Source organism: Diadema setosum, chromosome 9, assembly GCF_964275005.1.
Source record: "Diadema setosum chromosome 9, eeDiaSeto1, whole genome shotgun sequence".
NCBI classification, from domain to species: domain Eukaryota; kingdom Metazoa; phylum Echinodermata; class Echinoidea; order Diadematoida; family Diadematidae; genus Diadema; species Diadema setosum.
Genome location: NC_092693.1, coordinates 40,258,764 through 40,286,741, shown reverse-complemented (window position 1 = coordinate 40,286,741; position 27,978 = coordinate 40,258,764). Strand labels below are relative to the sequence as shown.

At 40.7% G+C, this 27,978-nt stretch overlaps 2 protein-coding genes across 2 annotated transcripts; one reads left to right on the top strand and one right to left on the bottom strand.

Annotated features, from left to right (window-relative positions):
* On the bottom strand, nucleotides 1–27,371 carry LOC140232568 (centromere protein N-like). The gene is made up of 8 exons (XM_072312662.1): nucleotides 27,105–27,371; nucleotides 24,981–25,026; nucleotides 23,607–23,669; nucleotides 23,025–23,101; nucleotides 20,922–21,098; nucleotides 7,375–7,552; nucleotides 5,765–5,895; nucleotides 1–1,772 (listed from the first exon to the last, which is right to left on the bottom strand). The coding sequence occupies exons 1-8, from the start codon at nucleotides 27,297–27,299 to the stop codon at nucleotides 1,524–1,526; spliced, it is 1,116 nt and encodes a 371-aa protein (XP_072168763.1). The 5' UTR covers nucleotides 27,300–27,371; the 3' UTR covers nucleotides 1–1,523.
* Nucleotides 14,355–15,296, top strand: LOC140232725 (uncharacterized). Its single transcript, XM_072312841.1, has one exon. The coding sequence runs from the start codon at nucleotides 14,355–14,357 to the stop codon at nucleotides 15,294–15,296; it is 942 nt and encodes a 313-aa protein (XP_072168942.1).
* Nucleotides 27,372–27,978: the final 607 nt, after the last annotated feature.

Sequence of the window (27,978 nt, the reverse complement as noted above, 5' to 3'; positions counted from 1 at the left end):
ATTCCCTCTACTTGCTACTGACACATGTTAAGGGTAATACTATTTTCCCTGCTTCCTGAGAGAGCTAGCTGCTGTTTCATTACTGTAAAATAGCTATTTTCGTGCCCAGTTGGGTAAGATGAATACAGTCTTGGCATGTTTTTCATTCCACAGAATCAGGACAATACTTACTGGAACATATGGCATGTCAAAATATTTGCATGCTTCACATGTTTTCAGTACATGAAAATGTTTTGAATTCTCTTTATATGTCCTTATCTCGTCCTAACCTGTTTTAATCTTTTAATCCAAAGATGGCAGCACCAAATTTTAAAAATTCCTAACTTTTGAGCAGATTGTCCAAATTTCCTCACACTTTACTAATGCAATCAACTGATACTGCAGTATTCGCACAATCCACATGTTTCAGTTTCATTCCCCTGTAAGTTTGACTGATCTTTTTACAACAAACTTTTCCCCATGCACTGAGGTTAGAAGTAATTAGCATTTGATTTTACTTCTTAAATTCAAGGTTTCATCACAATTATGACTGTGAATTTCCTATTGAGGTATCAGCAGAAATGAAGATGCTGTATTGTAACCACAGCTACAACTGTATGGCAAAATCAAAAAGTCAACCCCGACCAATGGCCATCCCTACATGCTTTGCTTGGTTAAAGCTTCATACATGGTGTATCAACCTTTTCAATGAAAACCCTTCTATCGGTCTTTCTAGACAATTAAATGAGCTTTTCTTTGTATGCATCCATGCAGTCAGCCCCTTTGTTTGATTCTTTATGTTGTCATGGTAAAAAGAAAGCATCTGAATTAATTCATATTCCATATAGGAGATATCAACTATGTAGTATGTGAGTGCATTACTGTGTTTGACCCTTCTGCATAATCAGTGAGCAACAAAACACTCCATTGACTCCTGCTGCAATTTTAATTTACACAATAAATTAGATTTTTCTTCTTTTCTTTTCTTTATTCTTCTTCTTCCTTTTCTTTTTTTTAATAGCTATAAAAATGTACACAATTCCTTGGAGGTTTACTACAAGATAAGGCTGCAAGAGTTCAACTGGTTTGTGTTTTGATTTTGGTTTTTTTTTTTTTTTTGTTTCTTCAATTTGTTTGAACAAATCCCCCAGACTCTGAATCTCGAGTCTGAAAAAACATCATTCAAGACTTATACTAGAATGAACATTCTCATTTAAACATGTATACCTACCTGTTAACAGTCTGTCATGTCTTTTCAAAGGAGTAACTTCAGCAGGCTAATATAAATTTAATACCAGTCGTACCACATTGTTGTAGTCCTGTTACAGCAAAAATATGTGTGTTATTTGTGCTGACCATTTCAGTCTTTGTGAGTGAATATTGAAATGTATCATCCTACAGGTTGAAGTCACTCATGAAAGTGATACAATATTGTGCAGTCATATTGCGAGGCACTGCACACTGCAATTCCTGTTCTTAATACAAACAAGCACATCAGAAAATATTTGACACAGTAGAAATGATATTTAGTCCAACATGTAAGGTTAAACCATTTCCTTTTGAGAGCTTTTGCCTGCTTGATGAGATTTGTCATAAATCTTGAAATGGTTTTTGCCCATCTTGAGGACTTGCTCAAAGAGGTGTGGAAATGTAGCTGAGGCTGCTCCCAGGGGGCGTAGCTGCTTAAGGCCATCCAACACATTGGGCCCTTCAAATTTAACAGTGCAGTGAAAGGGCTCCTCACGTAACATCATGTCAGGAGCAGCATGGGTGCCACGAAACTTGGTTTCCATCTGGGAATAAATAAATGAGAAAGGAAGACATCCCAGAGTAGCCCCTCAAAGCAACAACCTGCTTGTTCCATGCATGATTACTGTATATACAGCATATGCCTTATTCCAGAATCATGCAATGTAAATAGTAAGATACATTGGTCAATGTACACTTTATTCCACAGGATGTCAAACCCCAATTTTTCAATGCGCCATCGCTAGGCTTGGCATGGTAAAACCTAGCCCAGCATGGCAAATATAAAAAAAAAAAAACTAGAAATGTCGCTACGGCGACTGATGCCTCCGCCATAATGCATGATTCTCCCAATAGGTGTATAGTACAATGTCTTGACAATGTGTGATGACAGTTTCACATAACTGGCAAAATATCCAAATAACAGGTTTGTCAGAAATATCTTGAATGTTCACTTTCCACGAACTGGGTTTGCTATAATTGTCTATTAAAGAGTGCAGGTACACATATTTGGGGAATTGAAAATTTTTACTTGACTTCTGACCGACCTTATTATAAGTTTATGCATTGAGTATAATTTTCAAGGTATGAAGAAAGAGTGTAATTACAGTACAAAATATTTTTTTTTCATTTAAACCTGACCTTTGACCCTTAACCTTTGACCTTTGACCTTCTGGCTGGAAATTTCCAAGAGAATCTCCATCAAGTAATACATGTACATATATTAAACACTTTTAAAACTAATAATGCAATCATTGCATATACTAGTATACATGTATGAGGGAAATACAGTAGTAACATTTTGAGGAGTTGACCTTGACCTTTGAACCCCTGACTATTGACCCATGACCCCTAAATTCCCTAGATAATCCCTGCCAGTCAGTACATGCATATGCACCATGTTCCATGAAGATACACTGAACCATTTGCGAGAAAAGTGATATTGCAACATTTTCACCTAACCTTTGACCTTTTGACCTTTGACCTTATGACATGAAACTCTCTCTGGAGAATCCTTACGCAGTAGTACATGTCTACACTAAGTTTCAAGAAAATAACTGCGGGCATTGCATAGATATGGGGGAAATAGCAACATTTTTAGCATTTGACCTTGACCTTTTGACCTTTGACCTCTTGTCAATGTCACTAGAATCTACTCAACTAATTGTCCCATCATACATCATCCTTGGACCAAGTTTGGTGAAAGCTGCTTCATCCAGTTTTGAGTTATCACATAAACAGATAAATTTTAGGATTTGACCTTGATCTTTGACCTTTGACCTCTGTCCGATTTCACTGAAAAACTAATCAAGTAATTGTCCCATCATACATCATCCTCCAACAAAGTTTGGTGAAATTTGCTCCATACAGTCTTGAGTTATCGCGTAAACGGATACAATTTCATGATTTGACCTTGACCTCTGACCTTTGACCTTTAGCCGATTTCACCCAAAATCTTATCAAATCGTTGCCCCATCATACTTCATACTTGGACCAAGTTTGGTAAAATTCCAGTAAATATTACTCAAGTTATCGCGTAAACGAAAGCGGACGGACGTACGGACGTACGGACGTACAGACGTACGGACGTAAAGACGTACGGACGTACAGACGTACGGACGTACGTACGGACGGACGGACAACCCGAAAACATAATGCCTCCGGCACCACTTCGTGGCGGAGGCATAAAAATCAAACTATCACTCATTGTGATTAATATACCCCCACCCACAACTGTGGGAATTAGCTCAACCAGGACAGGATTAATTTTTGTTTTTACTTTATAATGGAAAAAAAAAATGTTACCATGGCAATGCACTGTTCAACAGTGAATAAATGTATTGCTCACTGTTAGTCAAGTGCTCAAAAACTGAGTGAGCAAGATAAATAAACTGACAATATCAATGGCTTTCATTAAAAAATGTGTTACCATGGCAACACAATGTAGGACATTAAGAAAAAATGAAGTTTGCACAACTATATATATATCATAGCATCATATGTGCCAAATTTCAAGCCAAATGCTAAAAGGCTGAGGGAGTTAACCGAATCCACAATATTTTTGTATGATGGCAACACATTGATCACCACTGACGAAAGATTATGTTTACACATCTACATACAACAGTGGTCATGTGTGCCAAATTTCAAGCTAAACGCTCAAAGACTAATGGAGTTTAATAGCTGAATCCGCAATATTTTTGTATGCTTTTTGGTTTTTAAAAAAAAGCTGTTACCATGGCAACGCATTGTTCACCACTGACGAAAGATTAAGTTTGCACATCTATATACTATAGTTGTCATGTGTGCTAAATTTTAAGTCAAATGCTCTAAGACTAAGGGAGTTAACTGAATCCGCAATATTTCCGTATGATTTTCATTCAAACTATGCTGTTACCATGGCAACGCATTGATCAACAATGAAGAAAGAGTAAGTATGCACATCTATGTCCCATAGTGGTCACATGTGCCAATTTTCAAGCCAAATGCTTAAAAAATGAAGGAGTTAGATTAATCCACACAATTTTGTATGATTGGTTAAAAAAAAACTGCTGTTGCCATGGCAACAGATTTATTAACAGACACATCAAATGTATTTTGCACAACTATACATTACATTGATCAAATTCAAATTGAATTGCTACAAAAATGAGAGAGTAGTTTGATCCACAACATTCTGTAGGATTTCTATGAAAATCTGTCGTTGCCATGGCAACGCATTATGAAATACTTATGAAAAAGGTGTCTTGCACATCTGTCTGTGATAGCGGTCACACATGCCAAATTTGAAGTTAATTTCTCAAAAAATGAGAAAGTTGTTCGATCCACAATATTTTATGAAAATATGCCATTGCCATGGCAACGCATTATGCGATACTAACGAAAAAGGTGTCTTGCACATCTATCTTTGATAGCGGTCACACATGCCAAATTTGTGGTCAACTGCTCAAAAAAATGAGAGAGGAGTTCAATCCACAACATTTTTTAAGATCTTTGTAAAATTTGCCGTTGCCATGGCAACTCATTATGCAATACTAACGAAAGAGGTGTCTTACACATCTTCTTTTGATAGCAGTCACACATGCTAAATTTGGGGTTAATTGCTCAAAAAATGAAAGAGTAGTTCGATCCAAAAATTTTTATGAAAATATGCCGTTGCCATGGCAACGCATTATGCGATACTAACGAAAAAGGTGTCTTGCACATCTACCTTTGATAGTGGTCACACATGCCAAATTTGGGGTCAATTGCTCAAAAAATGAAAGAGGAGTTCGATCCACAAGATTTTGTAACGGACCGACCGCCCGACCGGCCACCAGACCTCAGAGTGATTCCTATATACCCCCCACTACACACTATGTGTGGGTGGGGGTATAAAAAAAAATGATGGGCAATAATGTATCAAACACAGCTATACTGGTACACTCCAACATCTACAAACACACATGAAATATCAAAAGCTGCTTTGGAAATATGCAACTGGGAACATCTACACTGCACTCCGTTCTAACAAAAATTCCGGTTATAATGAACTAAACATTCAGGCCACAACATTATCCACTGACTCTATGCAATTTTATTGTTTATTTGTTCGGTTATAATGAAATTTTGATATAATGAAAGAAAACTGCCGGTCCCGAAGACTTCATTTTAAGGGGAGTCCACTGTACTGCATACGCCAAATATTTTGCATGGTTTTTATTTATCTCGAATTTTGCTAGTCAGGTGCTATTCACAGAATTAATGACACACAAAAACATTGACTCTGATCCCAATATGAATGTGACATACACGTACACATTTCTCCGCTCAGTTCAGTACCTTATGATCGTGAATTTAACCACTTGCGAAATCGTCAGGAAATCCCGATTCGCGAAAATTTAAACTTGCTAAATATATGGCGTATACACTATTTTGTTCAAATGGACTGCTCTAATCTTAACCTTGTCACAGAGGAAATAATACTTGAGACAAGCAATAGCTCTACTGCCTCTACAAGGCATGAATAGTACCATCCAGGAAAAGGAAAGTTTCATACCTCATAACATATTTTTTCCAGCTTTGGAAGTTTATTTGATCCAAAGGATTCTTCCAGCTCCATCTCACATTTCCTCAACTCTGCATCATTTTCAGCAATCAGCGACTTCTCTTCCAGATCCAAAGAGTCACCTTAAAGAGGTAAAAACAAGAAGTGTATGATCAATCCTTTACACCAGCAATCTCCCACTTTATGGTGTTCATGAGGTACCTATTGTGATAAAACGCATAACCTCAACGGGTTAATAATGTTTGAAAACTGCAAAGTTTGTAACAACTAGGCCAGTCTATTCAAGTAGACGATAAAGCCAGAGGGGGGCCTCCCAGGCCCCCCCCCCCCCCCAGATCTTGGCTGTCAACTGCACGAGCACAACGAATATTGACATACACATTGCCTGTGACGTAATCTAAAAAACTGTGATTTTGATTTTTAAAAAAAATATCATTTATGCTAAATTATGCTAATTTATGCACCAAATCAAACTATTTGCTTTAGATCACTAAATAAAGCTCCAAACAGGCACATTTTTTGTGTACATATTCTTTCTAGTGTCCTCAGCAAATGCAAGTATGAAAACTTGTGCCATCAAACATTTCTTAAGTATTTTATTATAGTCAGAATATTCTATGTATTTCTGTGTTTTTCGACATTTTGTTTTTCATCATTTTTTCGCTGGAATTTGTCCACGACATTGTTCAAAGCATGAAAATATGTTATTAGTTGATTTTAATCGAAAAAACCACAAAAATAATCATGCGTTTTTGAAGTTTGACTGTAAGAACAATTTGCATTAAAATTGTACAGGAATTCATGTTTTTTAGTATTTTGGTCTGACGTGCATTATGTACATATTTATGCGTAACATCTGAACCATGTGCCTGGTGGTTGCAAATTTGGTGTCAAAAGATGCTGGAGACTTGAAAGAAAAAAGTCACGAAACATCGCGCTGATGGCTTTTTGTGATGCCGATACAATGTGCAGAATTCCTGAAAGTAGTGCTATCTAAATGTCACAAAGGAGGAACATGTTGATCAGTTCACTCTTGTCCAACTCTGTTGAGGCATCTGTATAGATTCATATCATGACACTGAGGTAACCCCTATCATGAAATGATAAAATAATTACTATTTTGAAATACTTTCATTGCCACCTACTTAAAGGCGTAAAATAAAAATAGGAAATACCTCTAGCAACGATACTCTCCCCCATTTTTCCAGAAGTTGAGAACCTGTAAACTTCTTTTGACTTGTCAGAGCTGCTATCTCTTGACAATCACAAGTCCTGTCTTATGATTAATCTAGTCATACGAGACAGCAGTCTTTCCCTAAAAAGCAAAATGAGCAAGCTGACATAATTTATTCTTTTTTTTTTAACATCTGGTATGTCTAAATGCAAATCTTGAAATGACTGTACAATTATTTCACGGAAATAACGATGATGGATGACACTTCATAGTATCTGCAACTCCTGTTAATGTTTATATCAAGTTGTAAAGGTGGTTGGAAGAGAGAACGATATATAAAAGTATTTCATTACAAAAAGAACATGCTTTTCAATTTCATTATTCGTTTGCAGTTTTCTACAATTTATACTAAAGGTGTCCACCATACCTCTTCGTTTCCTGGACTGAGTCTTGACAAGAGGGTTGGGGTCAACCTGGTTGAGACTGAATTTGGAGAACCATCCTTGAGATGCTTGGTGTAGACTAAGATCTGACAAAGAGTCAAGGTGGTATCCAGACAGCTTGCTTTCCTTGGTACCAGTACAGCCCAGGGCCTGGATCAGAGCCTATCACGGTCATTACCAACAAAGTCTTAGTGACCAAACATTGCAATACACCATGGTTACTCTCACTTCACAGTAGCAGAAATAAACAATGAGACAGACAAAGGTAAAAAACGGTCATACAGTGTATGTAGTCCTACATAGTTAGTGTACAACATGCATTTATAACACAGCATAATCAATGAAATCACCCGACACATATACGACATGCTGATTGGTCAATGTAGACTTATCGGCTTTTGCAACAAAACTAGAAGTGGACTTATCGGTTTTTGCCGCAAAACACTGATTTTAGACTGAAATAATCCGAGTTATGTTGCATTTTGTTATAAACTGATTATATCTTCAGATTGGTCCCACAATTCGTTCAATCGCAGTATATGTCAATTGATTTTCATGAAAAATGGACTTATCGGTTTTTGCGAACAAACTCTTCAATCATACGTGATAACTTTTTTGAAAATCTGACCATATAATTTTACAGTTGAAGATGAACATGTTCATTCCATTCCTTGAGCCTGTAGCAGCACAATGAGTCACACTTTCATTTTCTAACTTTACTAAGAATTGTTTTCGTCCGCTCGCTGACCATATCCGCTAGTGGTCACTCTACTACGTAATACAAGCACATTTTTACGACCGCTCTGACCCTCTGTATCGCGAGCACGCATATATAATCTGTCCGAACATTCCTCGCGAACAACGTAACTTCACCTCCGGTCACTCCTACGGTCACCATGACAACGCGAGATAGACATCCTTTCTAACCAATCTCCTTCTTTTCTTCACTCCACGTCTCGAAGAAATTTCGCACGCATGCTACAACCCTTCATTCACAAAATTCAGCTTTTCACGCACGCTACACTTCTTGACCAGCTTCCGACGTGAAAGCACAGAACTGCCCCCCCAAGGAAAAACGCAGTATCTAACATTTTTGGCGATTTTCACTTTTTTGCATAAATATAGTCAGTGGGCAATCCTTCTTCATATGACATATTCAGATTTTTGAAAAAATGTTTGGAAAGCTACTTTTCCGTAACTGCCAAACGCAGTATCTACACTTAACTTGCACTTTCCCCAAGGAAAAACGCAGTATCTACATCATGAATATTTCCCCAAGGAAAAACGCAGTATCTACAAAGCTAGTCTTAATTACCAGACACTGTTATTTATATATGTGAATACTTTGCCGGTTGTTCTGTAATTTGAACGTAAATTACTTTCTTTAGATATACTTGCTCAATAATAAGACATAATGTTCAAAATATCTAACCGAAACAATACTGATTAGTAAATATTTTGATGAGATCGTGATCCTAATATAAAACACAGTGTGTGATTAAGACTAACCGAGTGCACATTAAACAATACAGCACAACACTGACAGCTGCTTGCATATTAGCTGCACTGAGCATGCAGTCAGCACAGGGCCCGGCCGGCTAGTCAGCATTTACAGTGACTTGTCTTGGATTAAAACAAAATGTTGTCGCGGGGAAAATTACTCGTGAGCCTAGCCCTCAAGAAAAATTTATCTGCAGATAATGAGTAAGTAATTCAAAACTATTTCAATATTGAAAGAATAAAGCTGATCGTTTGTCACACGAAGCGAGGTAAACACAAATGCATGTTTGTCACACGAAGCGAGGTAACATTAGAGTTCTAAACACAAATGCATGTTTACCTTGCTTCGTGTGATTAACGATCAGCTTTTCTTTCATATTCTACCTCGATGATGAACATCTTTCGTACTATTTCAATATTAACTTGTTGTGAAGTAACTTTGATAGGCCTAGACCCTTGTCAAAATTCCTCAGGCTCCAAATCTGAAAGTTTCGTCGAAAGGCAATAGACCCAGGTGCCTAGATCTATTTGTGTTGTATCGGATAAACGTCGCGTTTATACTAACATTAGACCCTATACATCTAGGCCTAAGTCCACAAGTCTAAGACTTGTCTAGACAGTAACGTTTGAGTCTTGCGTCTCTTTTCTAACGTTAGACTTAACGTTAATCAGAACTTTCAGGGTCCGTATTCCGAAAGTCTAAAGAAAGATGTAGGCCTAGTGTAGGACTAAAAATAGGCCTACTCTACGGCAGGCCTGTTTATAAAACTAAGAAAGAAGTCTAAGACTAAAACTTAACCACTCAGAATCCTCAAAATCTAACACCGCTAGTGAAGTCTACTCCATACCATACTGTCTTAAAATTACGTGTACATAGACAGCGATCTAGTTGAAAATAGATTATGTGAAAAATAGGTAGGGGCCTAGACCGGTAATCTAATTAAGGGCTTAGACTAAACCTTCTGCAGTTCTAACGTTAGGCCTAGGCTTTTTTTTTTTTTCTGTGAGTATCGTGCATAGCCTTTCTGAGGCTGTAGACTCGTGTAGCCTGCTACGTAGCCAGCCTAGAATAAACGATATAAAAACTAGACCTAGTCTAGATCGATCTAGGTCCAGACATCCGATTTAGATTTATTTTGGTCTAGACAGACTCTAGCCTAGACTGTACAGATCTAGATCTAGTATTCTAGATGCTAACATTAGTTAGCGGCTAGGCCATATCACATTACAGCCCTGGCAAGCTTCATATTTATAAACGCGTAACGTTTACAGCAAGATCGGTCTGGGAATGTAAGCAAAACGTTCCAAGAACGATCTGTTATTTGTTAATGCTATTGTTATGAAGCCTCCTCTGTAATCAGGGCATAAATGGGGGATGGAGGATGCATCCCCCAGGGCCAGAGGTTGAGGATGGTGCATCATGAATACTTGTACAATGATGTATAGAACTGTCTACATGCATACATAATTATGGCAGTCATTCCGGGGTTACGCCATTTCCTGACCCACTTTATCTGATACACTCTTTCTGACACACTTTTTTTGCCATTCACTTTGTACACGGGGCAGTTTTCATGAGACGGCGTCTGTTATTGGCTACTGTGCTAATGAATATTCAAGACTATGGTATGGCTTGTCGAACGTCGCGCTCAAGGCCGGCCAATAAGAGGCGGCCAGGAGCTGGTGAGCTGGAGGCGCGCGGCAATTTCTAACCTCATCCACGTGTAGGCCTTGCTACTACGTGGGCTTCCAGTACCTTTTTTTTTTTCAGCTGCTTAACCCATCCACGTACGGGCCTCTGTGTACTAGTAATCTTCGTGCCTGCCTAGTAAGTCGGCAGTGAACTTGGGCGCGATCTTCCCTACGGCGCGATCTACACGCGAAGGGTATTCATGCTCCCAACCCCCCCCCCCCGAGATAGCTCTGGAACATTCCATTCAATGACGGGGGTTTTATTTTGCAATGTTATCAAATAACTCTCATGTAAGCAAATTCTTGCCATAGCTAATCTATTTTAGAATAAAATCGTAATCCATCTATGATTAGATAACCTAATTCAAATTGGCAGAGACATAGAAAAATATTTGTTTTACAATCGTGATACGTTCAACTACTCATCTGTGCTGAAATCCGCATGTCTGCTCCACATAAGCACACATGTTATCGCTATCGCTCAAACTTCGATCGCGGTGCCAGTGGCTTGTGTGTGTTTACAACATGTGTGCATATGGAGGAAGCATGGGGCTGAAAAAACAGTACCACGTGGTGAGGTAAAAAACAAATCGGACGTAAGAAGTCGTACATTCGAGAGCTAAACAGACAAATAGCGAATACAAAGTCCACTGAAAAGGTCTTGACACTGTAATGTATGTTCCAAATTCATGTCTGGCTTAGTTTCGAGAGAATTTTCTACACTTGTAAAGGTTTTCTTTGCAAGAGATCAGGAGTGAGATCGGTGAAGTAGCTAAACATGTACTCTATGTGACTGTTGGTGACAGTTGCATGCATGCTTGCACGTGGCTGGGAGAGTGCGGCAAGAACGCTAGGAATGCACCACCAGCACGTACGGTGGGCTGCAAATTCTTGGGGCAAAATTAGACTTCATTGTTCAGCCCGTCTAGTATTTATATATTCATAATAATTCTAATTCTTCATGAAATCACGATAAAAATTCTTCATATTTATATTCATAATACATTTAAGAAGCGTAATATGAAATATTTTGACCTTTTTTTTGAAATCCAAAGAAAAAAAAATGTTTTGAATAAAAAATTTATAATAATAAATAATAGTTCTTGACTCAAGTCTAAACTTCGTGCGTCTTCTTCCAGTTACCCCGCAGTTGCCCATGGATATGACGCATAAATAATCAGCTGTTTGCTGAGTCATTCCTACCCTACTGCCTCTGTTCAAATTGAGAGCGATTGTGATTTTATCGGTGGCATTTATAGTTTCATGACCTAATCCAATAAAACTAGACAAATTTAAACATCAAATGTTGTGACAGTTTTTGTCAGAATTTCCTATCAATATCACTTGTTGCCACGATAGTTTTGAGATTTCACTAGCTTCATTATCGAAGCTGTTCTGAGGCTGTTGGACATTTGAAAGAACTGCTTTGTAAGAAATCACCTTTTATTTATTATCTATTTTCACACACAAGAATTTTGATGATTTACATAATCTTTTAAAACTATTCTAATGTCATAATATTTCATGATGGTATGTGTTCTGTCTTTACATGGCAAGATGGGATTTTTTTTTTCTTCCATCCAGGGTCAAAGAAGGAAGTGACAGGAAGGAAACCAAAACGATAGGAAGGAAATGAAAAGGATAGAATGAAACACCTGCTCAGCGGGCTCTTTTTCATTGATTTTTACAATGGTGAATGCAGTACATCAGAATTTAAGTAAATTTACAGTTCTAAATAATTTATCATTTGAAAAATGAGCAAAGAAAATGGGATATAATCGAGTTCTTAAAATGAAAACTAAATTAGCATCGCCATTTACTAAAGAATAGCCCTGAGGCAACCTTATTGTCAAGCTTTTGGTTGAGTTTCTTTAGAGAAACAAATTTTTGGAGCACTAACCCAAGTGAACAACCAAAAGGTTAAAAAAAAAAAAAAACTGATTAAATGCAGGTCTCTAGGTCTAGACCACTCCTGTGCATGAGCGAGCAACAGCCCCCGTGGACAGTGTCACTCTCGTCCTTGGCCTAGGCTAGGCTACTCGTGTCGTTCTCGCCATCATCAATGATCAACGTCATGGTCACACGAAATAAATTGCATCATCAAAAGGGTTCGTATATCATCACCAGAATCATTATGATCATCATCACTATCATCTCAACCACAGCAAAACCCTGAATATCATTCCCACCATAGTCACTCCCAGCTCACAAAAACACATTAGCATACAGACATCGCAGACTTTGTAGCTAACTACGTTAGACTTTGTACACAAAATGAAACGGAGGTGGAAAACTAGTAATGAATACACGGAGATCATCAACGATGGCATTTTACCGTAGAAAAAATACACTGAACATCTTGCACCGCAAAAAAAAAAAAAAAATTGAGGTAAAAAACTACGTTGAGGAAAACTAGGGTGAAAACTCGCTGCTTGGAAGACGAACGATGAAGACACTGTACGGTAAAAATGCACACGGAAACAAACGAGTGGGTACCATGAATGTTCTCGCACACACGTAGATAATCTACATCGTGTTCAATCAAAAAACTCAACAAACACTCGAACAAAAACTCACCTCTAAATTGTTGCAAACGAGATAATCACTTCAAAAAATGGGGGAAAACACTTGTGGTAGTACGATTGTACTCTAAGAATAACAGAGATAAGATGATACGAAAGCAAAAGAGAGAAAAAGAGAGAGAAATGGACAGGAAACCTGCAGAAGTTATGCCGCACTCACTGGCACTAAAACGCAATTCAACACACACACGCACACTGGTAATCAGATATCGTCATGGACCCCCTTGAGGAGATCGATATCACGCGTAAGTCAATAGCTAAAAGCCAATCACAGACACAGAATCAGACCGAGTGACTCATTATGAAAAAATTATCGCAAGGCTGATGAATATTCATTAGCACAGTTGCCAATAACAGAGGCCGTCTCATGAAAACTGCCCCGTGTACAAAATGAATGGCAAAAAAAGTGTGTCTGAAAGAGTGTGTCAGATAAAGTGGGTCAGGAAATGGCGTAACCCGTCATTCCGCTGTAGATACTGCGTTTTTCCTTGGGGAAATACGTTCCATTGTAGATACTGCGTTTTTCCTTGGGGAAATCAGTCAATTGCATGGGGTTTCCCCAAAGTATCTACATTTTCATTAATAACTTAAAAACAAAACAAAATCACAAAATGATATTTTCCAGGAAAATTGGTAGCTAGATAGACTAAAATTCCACAATGAAGGAATTTTTCAAAAGAGTATATTTTCCAGGGGCTTTGGCAAAAACATAAAATGGTGAATATCTCGGTTGTTGAGAAATGGAGCTGGATGTAGATACTGCGTTTTTCCTTGGGGGGGGGGGGAGAAACGTCAAGTTGTCAACTCGCCAAACTTCATCATCAAACATCGGACTCGCGAACTTCTTTCTCTCTCTCTCAATCTATCTCTATTTTCCATCTCTAACTTCGCCGTCTCGTGGAGCATTCAACATTGTGCTACTTCGCCATATTTACTGGAATTATACTTTGTGTCGCGTTATGTTCTTGTGTATATACCAAACGGGAAAGTGCAATAACTGAACTTTCAATTATTGGAGGACCATTTCCTGCAACATCAGCTCCAGGTGCAGCTCGGCAACGTGGGAGATTATTGTGTGTATAAAAACAACGAATGGTGAGTAGCAGGATATTTTCTACGCCCTAATATATCTTACTACAAAATCCCTTCACTGGTGACCCCGACGTGATTTAATTCATCTCCCCGCCACTATGACCAACCCCTCGCAAGCGCCTGTTGAGCCCGTTCAGCCCCCAATTGATGACGCGACTTCGAAACCATCCACTGACATCGCTGTCGATAATGCCGCCATAGAAAACATAAAGCTGCCGCCCTACTGGCCGCAAGACCCGTTGGTGTGGTTCACACAGGTTGAGGCCCAATTCACAACTCGCCGCATTACCAAGGAAGACTCAAAATATGCCTATGTGGTTTCTTCCCTTTCCCCCGACATCGCCCAGGAGGTGCACGATCTCCTCATCACAAAGCCTGCCGCACAGCCATACACCACACTGAAGACAGCACTCGTTGCTCGGACATCCGAATCGGAGCAACGTAGACTACAGCAGCTCTTGACGGAGGAAGAACTGGGGTATAGGAAACCAACCCAAGTCCTCCGTCGGATGAAACAGCTGCTTGGCGATCGCGTGCTCGAAGACAGCATTCTACGGCAGCTATTTGTCCAGCGCATGCCGACAAACGTGCAACAAATACTGGCATCTTCTAGCGATTCGCTGACGGTCACACAGTTAGCGGAGCTCGCCGACCGCATCCTAGCCGTCACAGCGCCTAGTTTTGTCAATGCCATGACAGCCCCACCCCAAACAACACCCACGTCTAATCAACACCTCCAGGACCAAATACACCGTTTAACAGTGCAGGTGGAAACTCTAACAATGCAGCTTCGTAACCGTGAGCGGAGCCGTAGTCGAGGTCGGTCGGCCACACGCAGAAACCGACAGCATACCTCGCGTAGTAGCAGCCCTGCCGTGCCTGCTCAGACGCCTGCTTCCGACGACAATGGTGAGTGCTGGTACCATCAAACATATGGAGAGCACGCTCGTCGTTGTCAACCACTGTGTCGACGACAACCGTCTTCTGCTCATCAACCGCCCGCTGCCATGAGCCAGGGAAACGAGCAAGCCAGCGCCTAATGGTGACAAACAACGCTGGCTCACACTCACACAGTCGCCTCTTCTACATTTCGGACAAGAACACCGGCACGCGGTTCCTCGTCGACACCGGCGCGGAAGTCAGTGTTCTTCCCTCTTCCCCGGCTGAGAGGCGAGTGACATCAAACAAAATCAAGCTACAGGCCGCCAATCAGTCACAAATCACGACATACGGCGAACGCTCCCTAACGCTAAACCTCGGACTGCGACATGCGTATCGATGGATTTTCGTACTAGCGGACGTGCCCACACCCATCTTAGGAGCCGACTTCCTAAGGCATTTCGGTCTGCTAGTCGACGTCAGGCGACGCAAACTGATAGATGCAACGACTAATCTCTCGGTTAGCGGCGTCGTCACCGAACCGTCGGCAACGTCCCTCAGTCTCAAAATGCTACGCTCCACTGGCACTCGCTTCGACGCTCTAATTCAGCAAAATCCATCAATCACACAGCCAGTATACATACCAGCGAGCGTCAAACACTCAGTCACCCACCACATCGAGACTCGAGGTCCCCCCGTCTCCACTCGACCACGCCGTCTCGCATCCGACCGCCTCGAAGCAGCTAAAGCGGAATTTAGCCACATGCTCGAGCTCGGCATTGTCACGCAATCGAAAAGCAATTGGTCTTCGCCCCTCCACATGTGGTGCCAAAAAAGACCGACGGCAACTGGCGACCATGTGGCGATTACCGCGCCCTCAACCGACAAACAGTCCCCGATCAATATCCCATTCCCCACCTCCAAGACTTTGCAGCAAACCTCGATGGCATGACAGTATTTTCCAAACTCGACCTCATTAAGGCGTACCATCAAATTCCCGTTCATCCGGCTGACGTTCACAAAACCGCCATCACCACGCCCTTCGGTCTGTTTGAATATGCTCGCATGCCTTTTGGACTACGCAACGCGGCGCAGACCTTTCAACGCTTCATGGACGAAGTACTGCGTGGGCTTCCATTCGCCTACGCGTACGTGGACGATGTCCTTGTCGCAAGCCGCTCACACGAGGAACACGAAAAACACCTCAACATTGTGTTTTCACGTTCTGCTGAGTATGGCATCGTCATCAACCCAGTCAAATGCCAACTCGGCGTGCCATCCCTCCACTTCCTCGGTCACGTTGTTGATCACCACGGCATCTCTCCTCTGCCAGACAAGATCCAGGCAATTCAAGACCTACCAGCTCCCACTTCACTTCGCAAGCTGCGAGAATTCCTGGGTCTCGTCAACTTCTACCGGAGATTTCTCCCTCGATGCGCTGATTTGATGCAACCACTCACCGACAAGTTGAAAAATGCTAAAAGGAAAAATCAGCCCATCTCACTCAACGACGACGAACTCTCCTCATTCAACGCAGTCAAAGCAGCGCTATCACAAGCCACCATGCTTGTTCACCCGAAGATGGATGCACCTCTCTGTCTCCTCACAGGTGCGTCGGACGTCGGCGGTGTACTCCAGCAATGCATCGACGGTACATGGCAACCTCTCACATTTTTCTCTAAACGACTACAGCCAGCTGAAACTCACTACAGCGCGTTTGGACGAGAGCTGCTCGCCGTCTACCTGTGCATCAAACACTTTCGTCACATGCTCGAGGGGCGACAGTTCATTGTGTACACCGACCACAAGCCTCTCACTCACTCTCTCCATGGTCGTCCCGACAGATACTCGCCACGGGAAATTCGTCAACTCGACTTCATTTCCCAGTTCACCACCGACATCCGTCACATCTCAAGCAAACGCAACACAGCTGCTGACGCACTCTCTCGAGCATTCATCAACAATGTAAGCACTACCACCATCGACTTCGACGTCATTGCCCTCGCCCAAGAGCACGACGAGGAACTCAAACAACTCACGACTGACAGTTCACTCAAACTCTCACCAGTGCCTATCCCCTCATCAGACCGCACGATATTATGTGATTTGTCAACTGGATTTCCTCGTCAATACATTCCAGCCCCTCATCGCAAGGCGATCTTTCATTCCCTTCATCAACTCTCTAATCCAGGAGTAAGAGCAACGCAGAAATTGGTCACTGACAGATTTGTTTGGAACGGCATCAATCGTGACGTTCGTTCGTGGGCCAAAACATGTCTACAGTGCCAACGCAGCAAAATTCATCGCCACAACAAAGCACCCCTCGGCACTTTCTCATCTCCCGATGCGCGATTCGACCACATACACATCGACATCGTCGGCCCACTCCCTCCATCAAACGGGCACACATACCTCCTCACATGTGTCAATCGATTCACGCGATGGCCAGAAGCCTTCCCCATGAGCGACATCACAGCTCAAACAGTCGCTCGAGTCTTCGTCACGCACTGGGTCGCACGATTTGGCGCACCATCGACCATTACAACAGACAGAGGTCGTCAATTTAAATCCAACCTCTTCAACGGCATACCACCCGACATCGAACGGCCTCGTCGAACGCCTACATCGTCAACTCAAAGCCTCTCTCATGGCACACGATGACGCCAAATGGACTGAGACACTACCACTCGTTCTCCTCGGCATTCGGACGGCAGTGAAGATAGACATAGGCTGCTCAGCTGCAGAGCTTGTCTATGGGACAACACTAAGACTCCCAGGCCAGTGCATCACCAAGCATGAACAGACCACGACGGACATCGACCCTTCCGACTACGTCCAACGTCTACATAAGTTCATGCAGGACATGCACCCGCCATCAACACGCACTCAACACAAACCGACATTCATACACAACGACCTCAACACATCTACACATGTTTTCATTCGCGATGACACCGTGAGAAAACCACTACAGCACCCATACAGAGGTCCCTTTCCGGTCATTCGGCGTGCTGACAAGTTTTTCGTGATCGACTACCACGGCAAACACGACACCGTCAGCATCGACCACTTGAAACCAGCATTCATAGAAACAGACATCATTCCCGAGCCATTGCCTCGCCGCACCACACGACCACCCGTGACTACAAACACTCGACGCACGACACAACCTGCCACGCCCCCTTCCAACCCACCTCGCACCCCCACATCGCACTCCAACCAAACGACCACAGAAATCAAGAAAACACGCTCCGGTCGCCGCGTGCGATTCCCCGCAAAATACATTGACTACTGTGACAACGGTTGAAGAGACATTTTTGTTTCTTATGGATCCAGCTTGTTGTTTTCTAACTCATTTTACATATGTATTTTTGTCACTCTCGCTCACCTGAGAACATTCTACTCTATTTTTTACACTCATCGATTGCTCCAGCATCTCATTTCGCAGCAATCTAGGGGGGAGCTACTTGTAGCAGCACAATGAGTCACACTTTCATTTTCTAACTTTACTAAGAATTGATCCGCTAGTGGTCACTCTACTACGTAATATAAGCACATTTTTACGACCGCTCTGGCCCTCTGTATTGCGAGCACTCATATATCATCTGTCCGAACATTCCTCGCAAACAACGTAACTTCACCTCCGGTCACTCCTACGGTCACCATGACAACACGAGATGGACATCCTTTCTAACCAATCTCCTTCTTTTCTTCGCTCCACGTCTCGAAGAAATTTCGCACGCATGCTACAACTCTTCATTCACAAGATTCAACTTTTCACGCACACTACACTTCTTGACCAGCTTTCGACGTGAAAGCACGGAAACGTCAAGTTGTCAACTCGCCAAACTTCATCATCAAACATCGGACTCGCGAACTTCTTTCTCTCTCTCTCAATCTATCTCTATTTTCCATCTCTAACTTCGCCGTCTCGTGGAGCATTCAACATTGTGCTACTTCGCCATATTTACTGGAATTATACTTTGTGTCGCGTTATGTTCTTGTGTATATACCAAACGGGAAAGTGCAATAACTGAACTTTCAATTATTGGAGGACCATTTCCTGCAACATCAACTCCAGGTGCAGCTCGGCAACGCGGGAGATTATTGTGTGTATAAAAACAAGGAAAAGTAGAAATTACGCGGTGCGTAATATATGTCCCCGCCGAAGTAGCATTTAGTAGCAAAATGTACAATATAGGTAAAAAGATCAAGGTCAAAGGTCAAAGAAGTCAAAGGTCAAAATTCTATGTAGAAGTTTTGAAGCCCTCACCTAGTGCCATCACATAAAGCAAACGGAATCGAAATCGGGTTAGAAATGGCGAAGGAGTAGCATTTTGTAGCCAATGTACAATATAGGTAAAAAATCAAGGTCAAAGGTCAAAGAAGTCAAGGTCAAAATTCTGTGTAGAAGTTTTGAAGCCCTCACCTAGTGTCATCACATAAAGCAAACGGAATCGAAATTGGGTTAGAAATGGCGAAGGAGTAGCATTTGGTAGCAAAATGTACAATACAGGTCAAAAATCAAGGTCAGAGGTCAAAGAAGTCCAAGGTCAAAATTCTGTGCAGAAGTTTTGAAGCCCTCACCTAGTGCCATCACTTAAAGCAAACGGAATCAAAATCGGGTTAGAAATGGCGAAGGAGTAGCATTTTGTAGCAAAATGTACAATATAGGTCAAAAATCAAGGTCAAAGGTCAAAGAAGTCAAAGGTCAAAATTCTGTGTAGAAGTTTTGAAGCCCTCACCTAGTGCCATCACATGAAGCAAACGGAATCAAAATCGGGTTAGAAATGGCGAAGGAGTAGCATTTTGTAGGCAATGTACAATATAGGTCAAAAATCAAGGTCAAAGGTCAAAGAAGTCAAAGGTCAAAATTCTGTGTAGAAGTTTTGAAGCCCTCACCTAGTGCCATCATATAAAGCAAACGGAATCAAAATCGGGTTAGAAATGGCGAAGGAGTAGCATTTGAAGCAAAATGTACAATATAGGTCAAAGGTCAAGGTCAAAGGTCACAACTGAAATTCTGTAAAGAAGTTTCAAAGCTCCCATGTAGTGCTATCATATAAAGCAAACAGAATCAAAATCGGGTTAGAAATGGCGAAGGAGTAGCATTTTGAACATTTTGATCACACACGGACGCACAGACGGACGGACGCACAGACAGTCGGACACACACACGTACGGAGCCCGTTTCATAGTCCCCTGCTCGAACTCGTTCGGCGGGGACAACAACGAATGGTGAGTAGCAGGATATTTTCTACGCCCTACTATATCTTACTACAAAATCCCTTCAAGCCACATCGTAATTTGTCACCCCAACTTGTTATCCCTTATCCACTGTCATAAACATCTAAATGTTCTTCACTTCTAAGAGTATCTAACCTTAATACAAGGTTATACTTCTTCTGGATCTGGAGAAGAAGATGTTTGGTATTTACTAACTTCTATGGCCTTTTGGCTATGCCCATGGGGCTCCCATGAGGACACTTGAACCATCTGAACTTGCATCTGATTCTACTTGGGACAATTTCTGACAAGTTTGGTTGAATCAGATCATGAGTTTAAAAAAAAAAGATAAAAGTTAAAAGAGTTTGCAGGTGATGGATGACAGATGGACAAAAAGCAATCACAACAGCTTTAATACACATAATTCAACTCTTAGCTGTAGGAACTAAAAGAATGAAATTCACTATAATAAACAAGCTACCACAAGGTAATTCTATAGTTTTGACTGTCAATGATTTCAGAGGCAAAGAATCATTTAACTTCAAAATAAGTAATTATACCTGCATGATGAAATCAAGCAGTCCTTTCCTGGCTCGTGACATGATGATGTAGTCTGAGCCTGGGTGGTAGACAACAAAGACACTGTTGCTAAAGAAAGAAGAAGGTGTATCTCTCATGCCCTCACAGACTCCAATGCGAAGCCAGATGGCATCATCTCTTTGATCCATGCACAGATCCTGTGACAAACAAACAGTGCAAACAAACAATGACTGTGAGATCTATAAAAGCACTAGAAATTCATTTCTGTTATGGGTCAATCCACGTCAAATCAAACAATTTTCACACAACTTGTAACCTGACCTCCTTCGATTTTCTTTAAACTCGCACCAAATGTTCCCCCAAGAGTCTGACGATTCTGAAATATTTTGCCCAAAGGTCAAACAGTTGCTAAGATACGGCCTCCCTTAGCAACCAATGCATGGTCAAACAACTGAGTTTAGATAAAATTGGCTATTTTTGATTGACTGTTGCAGCCAGGTTAGATGAGTTACATTGCTCATTTTCTGTAAATTGGAAGAACTTTATGATCTTAACATGCACAATATGTGACCCGCTACAACAAAAGGATCCTAAAGTAGCTGACGGCTGAACCGAGAAAATCGATTTTGATGTCACATCATCAAAATTGGTCAAAGCAATCGGATTTCTGTTTTGGGCATAATTTTATAATCTAATGTTTTATCTATCATCTGCCGTAATTTCGAAGCCTAATGATCAAAGGAAAGGCAAGAAATCAGTGTTTTTCTGGGCCATGATATTCCGCGACTTTCAACGTAACAGACACATGTCCGAAGATTTGGATCTAGCGCCGCAGCTAGACTCCGCCCCTAGCAACAAGGGAGTGATCTTATTGGTCATTGCGTGGCATCCTGATTACTGATTGGTCGGGCGTAGACCGCTGGCGCTAAGCTTGAATGAACATCGCGGAGGACGCTAGGAGCATGCCTTCTATTGTCCAGCGTTGAAAACTGTCTCGCCTCCCTTTGATCATGACAGCGTCGGAAGGAAAACTTTGAAGGTGTTTTTCTCGAAACTCTGATTTCCTCAACCATTTGACATGTGCTAACAAAATCATCAATATCTCCGCAAGCGAGTATTTTTATGAGTTGTGCTATATATGAAATTGAAGTAGAAGAGTAAGGGAATAATGTCATGCCATTCTCAGAAAATTGTCCTCACCCGACTTTCGGATCCTTTTGTTGTAGCGGGTCATATATATTATGGCGCAAATCTGACAATCCGTTATTGCGCATGAGGTCACCGAAAATGGTGCTAAGTGTCAAAGTTGTTGTTTTTGGGTGCATGTTTAGAAGCTGATAGCTTCAAAATTCAATTAGCTTAGAACCAAATATTATGCATATTCAAAGACTCTCACTTGCTCTACAGACCAACCAAAAATTGGCCAAAAAGTATGCATCATTTTCTTGTAGGGTGTCCTCACAGTTGGATTATTTTTCAAAAAGTTGCCAAGTTCAAGGTTACAAATCACCACCTGTCCAATCGAGGAGCAACACCATCTTTTGTGTTATGATAGGCATTTACCCATATTTTCATGAGTTACCTAAAAACTTTTGTTACCGAAATGTTTAATAGCTGGTTTACGCAATCGAAAATGGTCGTAAACACCCAAAAATCAATGTAAAATGACACGTGGGGTTTTTAGCCCATTTCAAATTCTGATAAATCAGAGATGAAGTGCCAAGACACACTGGTATCTTCTGTGATGATAGTCTGTAATTAGTACCAAAAGGATATACACCACGAATTGTTGTCTTATTGGCAATGGTCTTGAAAATGCAGCTGAAAAATCACACACAAAAAAAAAACAATAAAACAGTCAATTCTCTGTAACCATAATGGTGTTAAAATGTGTTTACATCAGATTTTAGTTGTGTGCCATTTCTGTATTAATGGTGATTTTATGCTGAAAACTGCAAATCATGTTAACAGCATTGGTTGATTTGACGTGGATTGACCCTTATATAATACTTTGAACTTCACAGAGCATAGCAAAATACATATGTGATAGTCATGATAGCAGAGAAAGTATCAGTCTGTACGCAGTTTTTTAATCAACTTTTCACAGGACTGATGGTACTTACATGCTTGAAGTAGGCCGACAAACACGTTGTTACCTTGCTGAAGTAGGCTTTTGTGTCAAATGCTTTTTGTTGTGTCTCTAAACAAGAGAAGCAAATGTCAAATATCACACATCAATTTAAGTGCATGAGACAATGAAGTAGGACATGGAAGTCATATTTAAACTTAAATGACCCAGCAGTAAGCACACACTTCGTTAACACTGAAAGATGGCAAAACTCAAGAGTTTTACTGTATTCCATGAATAATGAGCAGATGAAATCAAATACTATGATTCATTATCCATGGGTCATTGCACTTGGTCATTGTATTTTGATCCACAAACAGACAACCATAATGCTGTGGGTGCTACAATCATTACAGCTTCTTTTACCAACAATGAAGACATTTATTACAATTTCAGATGATTACATACGTTGTAATATGATAGTTTTTGAGCATGTCAAGATAGTCATGTTGGTTTTACAGCAATCACAATCATTTTCCCAATAGAAAGTAAGTTATAGGACCCTACATCTTTTTATAAAACTACCTCCAGGATCACTGTAGTATGTATGTATACAGCCATGCAATGAAGCCCTTACCTGAGTCGGACATCATGAGTTTGTAAACTGACCATTTCTTTCTCTCTGGGTGAGAAATGTTACCTGTATTTCAGGGAAAAATCATAGCATTGAAGAGAATCTTGAAATCATTGCAGCAATATTATTACCTTTGTCTGTCTCTCTTCAATCTAACTGCAATTACCAACATACATGTATATAGTGTTATCATCCCCATCAAATTCCACAAGGAAACAATACATCAAAGGGAATGTTCAGCACAGCTAATGGAACATTGATTACCAAAGTGCCGGCTGAGATATGGAAAAGTTCATCTTTTAACCAGTATTCAGTATTAAACACTGCACCAAAGTCCGCTTATTGCACAGTAGTAGCATCAGGATGTGTACAACAGCAATATCATCAATGGCATAGTATGGTTGGCTGTTAAGAAGAAACATCAACTTTACTAGCTCACAGATCTAGAGAATGTGACAAAGAGCAAAAGGAGAAAAGAAAGAGGCTTTAAGAGACAGGCAGGTGTATCAACACACATCAGGCTCATTATGATTATCATGATGCCTTAACCCATTGAGGACGGTCTGATTTTGCTACAACACACATTTCCTATAGACAGCTGTATACTCGAGACTCGTCCTCAACGGCTTCAACGGCAACAAAATGTATCATTGTGATCAGTCAACCATAATGTCAGTATGTCATTATCTCAAATCACATTCTTAATCATATCTCAATAATGGAATGGAAATTTTCAATGAAATTCAAATGAATATCGAATAGGTCAAGTCAAGCTCTATCCATTCATGTCATAAAATTTGATCATGACATGGTTATTGCATACGTACATAGTATACAACATGTGTGTTGAAATTTTAATATGGTGAACGCACACATACATTGTATAATATATATATATATATATATATATATATATATATATATATATAAAAGAATATATACAACATGTGTGTTGAAATTTTAACATGCTCCAATCAAGCTCAATATTTTTCTCCTGATCTCCTGATTTATACTGAACAAAGTATCCAAACAGATGAATGTTATCAATGATTTCCAGTGGAATTTGAAGCCTTCATCTACATGCAGGATTCATAAGATTTGCATCCTAATTACCGGTTAAGGAAAAACACAAGTAAGTATACACAGGGTGATACATACCAGTAGTTTCATGGGTGTAAGGACTTCAAACTTCACTATACTTTATTTAGGTAGGTGAACTACATGATGTATAAATTCAGGATATCTGCTACGCACTGGGACCAATGCATGCAGTATACATACATGCAGGCAAAGAGGGTTATAAACTGGCAGAAAGAAATATGACAGAATGTGGTATAAATGCAGTCATCTTTGACATGATACCCTGCAAATACTCACATAACAGATCCAACTGGGATATCTGCTTCTTGCTGATCTGCTGTCGCTGGAATTAGTGGAAATAAATGTAAGGAAGGCAAAATACAATATTATTCTTTCTTTTTTTTATTCAAATACACCAAATAAAAGTCACAAAACTGATTACTCAATGACCCCTTTTTTACCTCCACCCACGATAAGGACATTTTTCAAGCGGTAAATTGTGCAACTGGTGTAGAGTTCTATAGTATTTTGGCTTTTTTTTTCTGACATACCAGTCTGCGTACAATACCCTGTTCCTATCCTAACCCTTGACCTTGTCAGCTATTAAATGCATGAATGCACACTCTCTCACACATTTTGCAAGTGGTGTCTTATTATAGTTAGTAGCAGACATCCAGACAAAGTGGGCCAAACTTATGACACCAAGAACTACCGCTAATAAAACATCTACTAGATACAATCTCTAGACATAATCTAACCCCTGGGAGCTCCATTCAGCCCAACCCAAGCACCCCACCAAGAGGCATGGCAACCCGTAACTATACACATACTATACACAACCAAACTTAAGTTTTAAGTTTGACTTAAAATTAAGGTAGGCTGTGTGTGACTTTTGGTGGAGATGAGAATTGGGTTTTTAACTTTTTGCGAGATACAAAGAAAAAACTTATGATAGAGTACAGAACATACCATTTTAAGAGGAATTCAAAGTTTATTTGACGAAAATCGGGTATGGAATGACTGAAACATCAAAAAACAAAGTAAAACAAAGCGATCGTAATAAAGTGTGGGTCCCACACTTTATCAGAATTGCTCTTTTTTGGTATCTCAGCCATTTCAAAACCAATTTTCATCAAATAAACCTTGAATTCCTCATAGAATTACATGCTCTTTCACATTTTATAAAAGGTTTCTCATTATCTCACCAAAAAATGTTAAAAACCGGAAATTAGGTCTCAACCATAACTGTACAATCCCTTTAAACTGTATAACTTTAATGCCCACATATCCATGTTAACGTAACCAGGCCAGGTATGTTAACTACTTATACCTGTGATATCATCATGCTCCAGCATGTTTTATTTACAAAGATATTTTTTTTTTAAAAAAGGTAAAAGTTAACTAAAAAAGGGGGCTGAAATTGCCCCCTTTCCCCTATAGATAGTATGGTAGCCCTACTACATATCGACCACCCTTTTTGAAACCGACCGCGTATACATTGGCGCACAGAACGCTTAGTACGCACTTCACTGCGCGCAGAGCACGTAAAAATGGATTGGCTTTGACCGTTGATGAGGATGGTGTGGGAAAACGCGAAAATTCACTGTTCATTAATGGTTTTAATCAAGGACACCGAATCGTAATGTAATGCTAATGTCTATGGAAGTTTCTAAAAAGCTTCGTACAACACCGTGATCAATACAACTCGGTTTGCGTGCATTGTCAATGCAAAAACAGGGGTCGATCTCAATAAGGAGCTTTACCGCGGGGAGCTGAAACAAGGCCACGCAAGTTCGACGGCGATATTTTTGCACGGAAACTTCGAATCGAAAAGGGAACAACGGCATTTGATAGTGCTGGATTTTCTCCATCACGTAGGTCAAGTTTTTTACGTGAATTTCAGTGTTAAATATTCTTATCAAGCAGTTAAACATTAGGCGGTCGATGAGCAGTAGGTCCAACCATACCATCTTACTCTACATATACACAGTATTTAACATGGCTCTTCAAAAGCACTTGCCAACTCCTTTTTTTTTGGGGGGGGGGGAGCTGCTAAATAAATCGTGATTACTATCGGTCCACTCTGCGTGTGCGTCTTCACTATATGCAAAGTCTACGGAGGTTGAAAGCAGTCACCGGCTAGCTAGTATTGCGGTGAATGGAGTGGGGACCTAGTATTACTGGTATTTCACGATACATGATTTAATGCCCCACGTAAAATGATAAATCTGTTTAATATCGTTCGTAATTCGTAATTCTTCACTGTTCTGTGATTCTTTTTGCACATGGTGAAGACGCACACGCAGAACAAGAGGGGACCGATATCACGATTTAGCCCATTTTGATACATTAAAAGATGCACTCCAGCGTCAACTCCGCTGTTGTCGACTGTCGAGTCGTAAACAGTGAAACACAGCTTACCAAGCACTCTTCTACGACCTTCTGTACAATCGTTCGACGGGGCACGGCCCGGCTTCCTCGATCCAGGAGACCGATGATCGCTCGTGTCCGGTCTTCGTCTAGCACTGCCCATTCTTGCAGAGTGCTACCAAGTTCTTCCCGTTTTATACATCCCAAAACTCTACTAAGAACACCTTTGAGATCTGAGGAAACCATAATGACAGTTATTCTTGTCGCATTACTCTGGCTAGATGACCAGGATCATCAAAAGCTTTTGAAAGTGAAATGTTGTCGGTGTCCGTCCGGTCCTGTATCCGAAATGCTGACCGGAATTTGTATCGGCCGCTGAAATGGATTGTTCCAAATTACTTGCCAGGGAGGAAAGTTTCATTTTTACAAGATTCTACGGTGCGTATGTTCATTTTTTGTGTAAAATTCTAACTCATCAATTCGGAATGATATAATTTTTGTGCCTTGAATCGTATAGTTTCTTTGATTTGATATAAAATATACATTACTATCTATACTGTCCACCTCACGGCCCCCACCTCAATATGGTATAACCTGTTCGGAAAATGCCATGTAAATACAGCTCTATGCTTAGGACACAACAACTAGCTGGTGGTGTGCTCGCTTGGGGTACGCTACTAGTATACCGCCGCCGGGCGCACGACGGGCGCACGCGGGGACGCCTCCGCCAGAGACAGACGTGACGGAGATGAGATTGCCGTAATAGAGATGGAGGATCGAGGACGCCCGTGACAGTATACTGTACATATTAACGCGTACCGCCGGGTACACAGCCGTACGAAATCACCAAATCACCCACACTAGCTTTTAAACACGTTGAATTTATTCGCGATGTAGACTCTATGCTTAGATGTGATAACCTTTG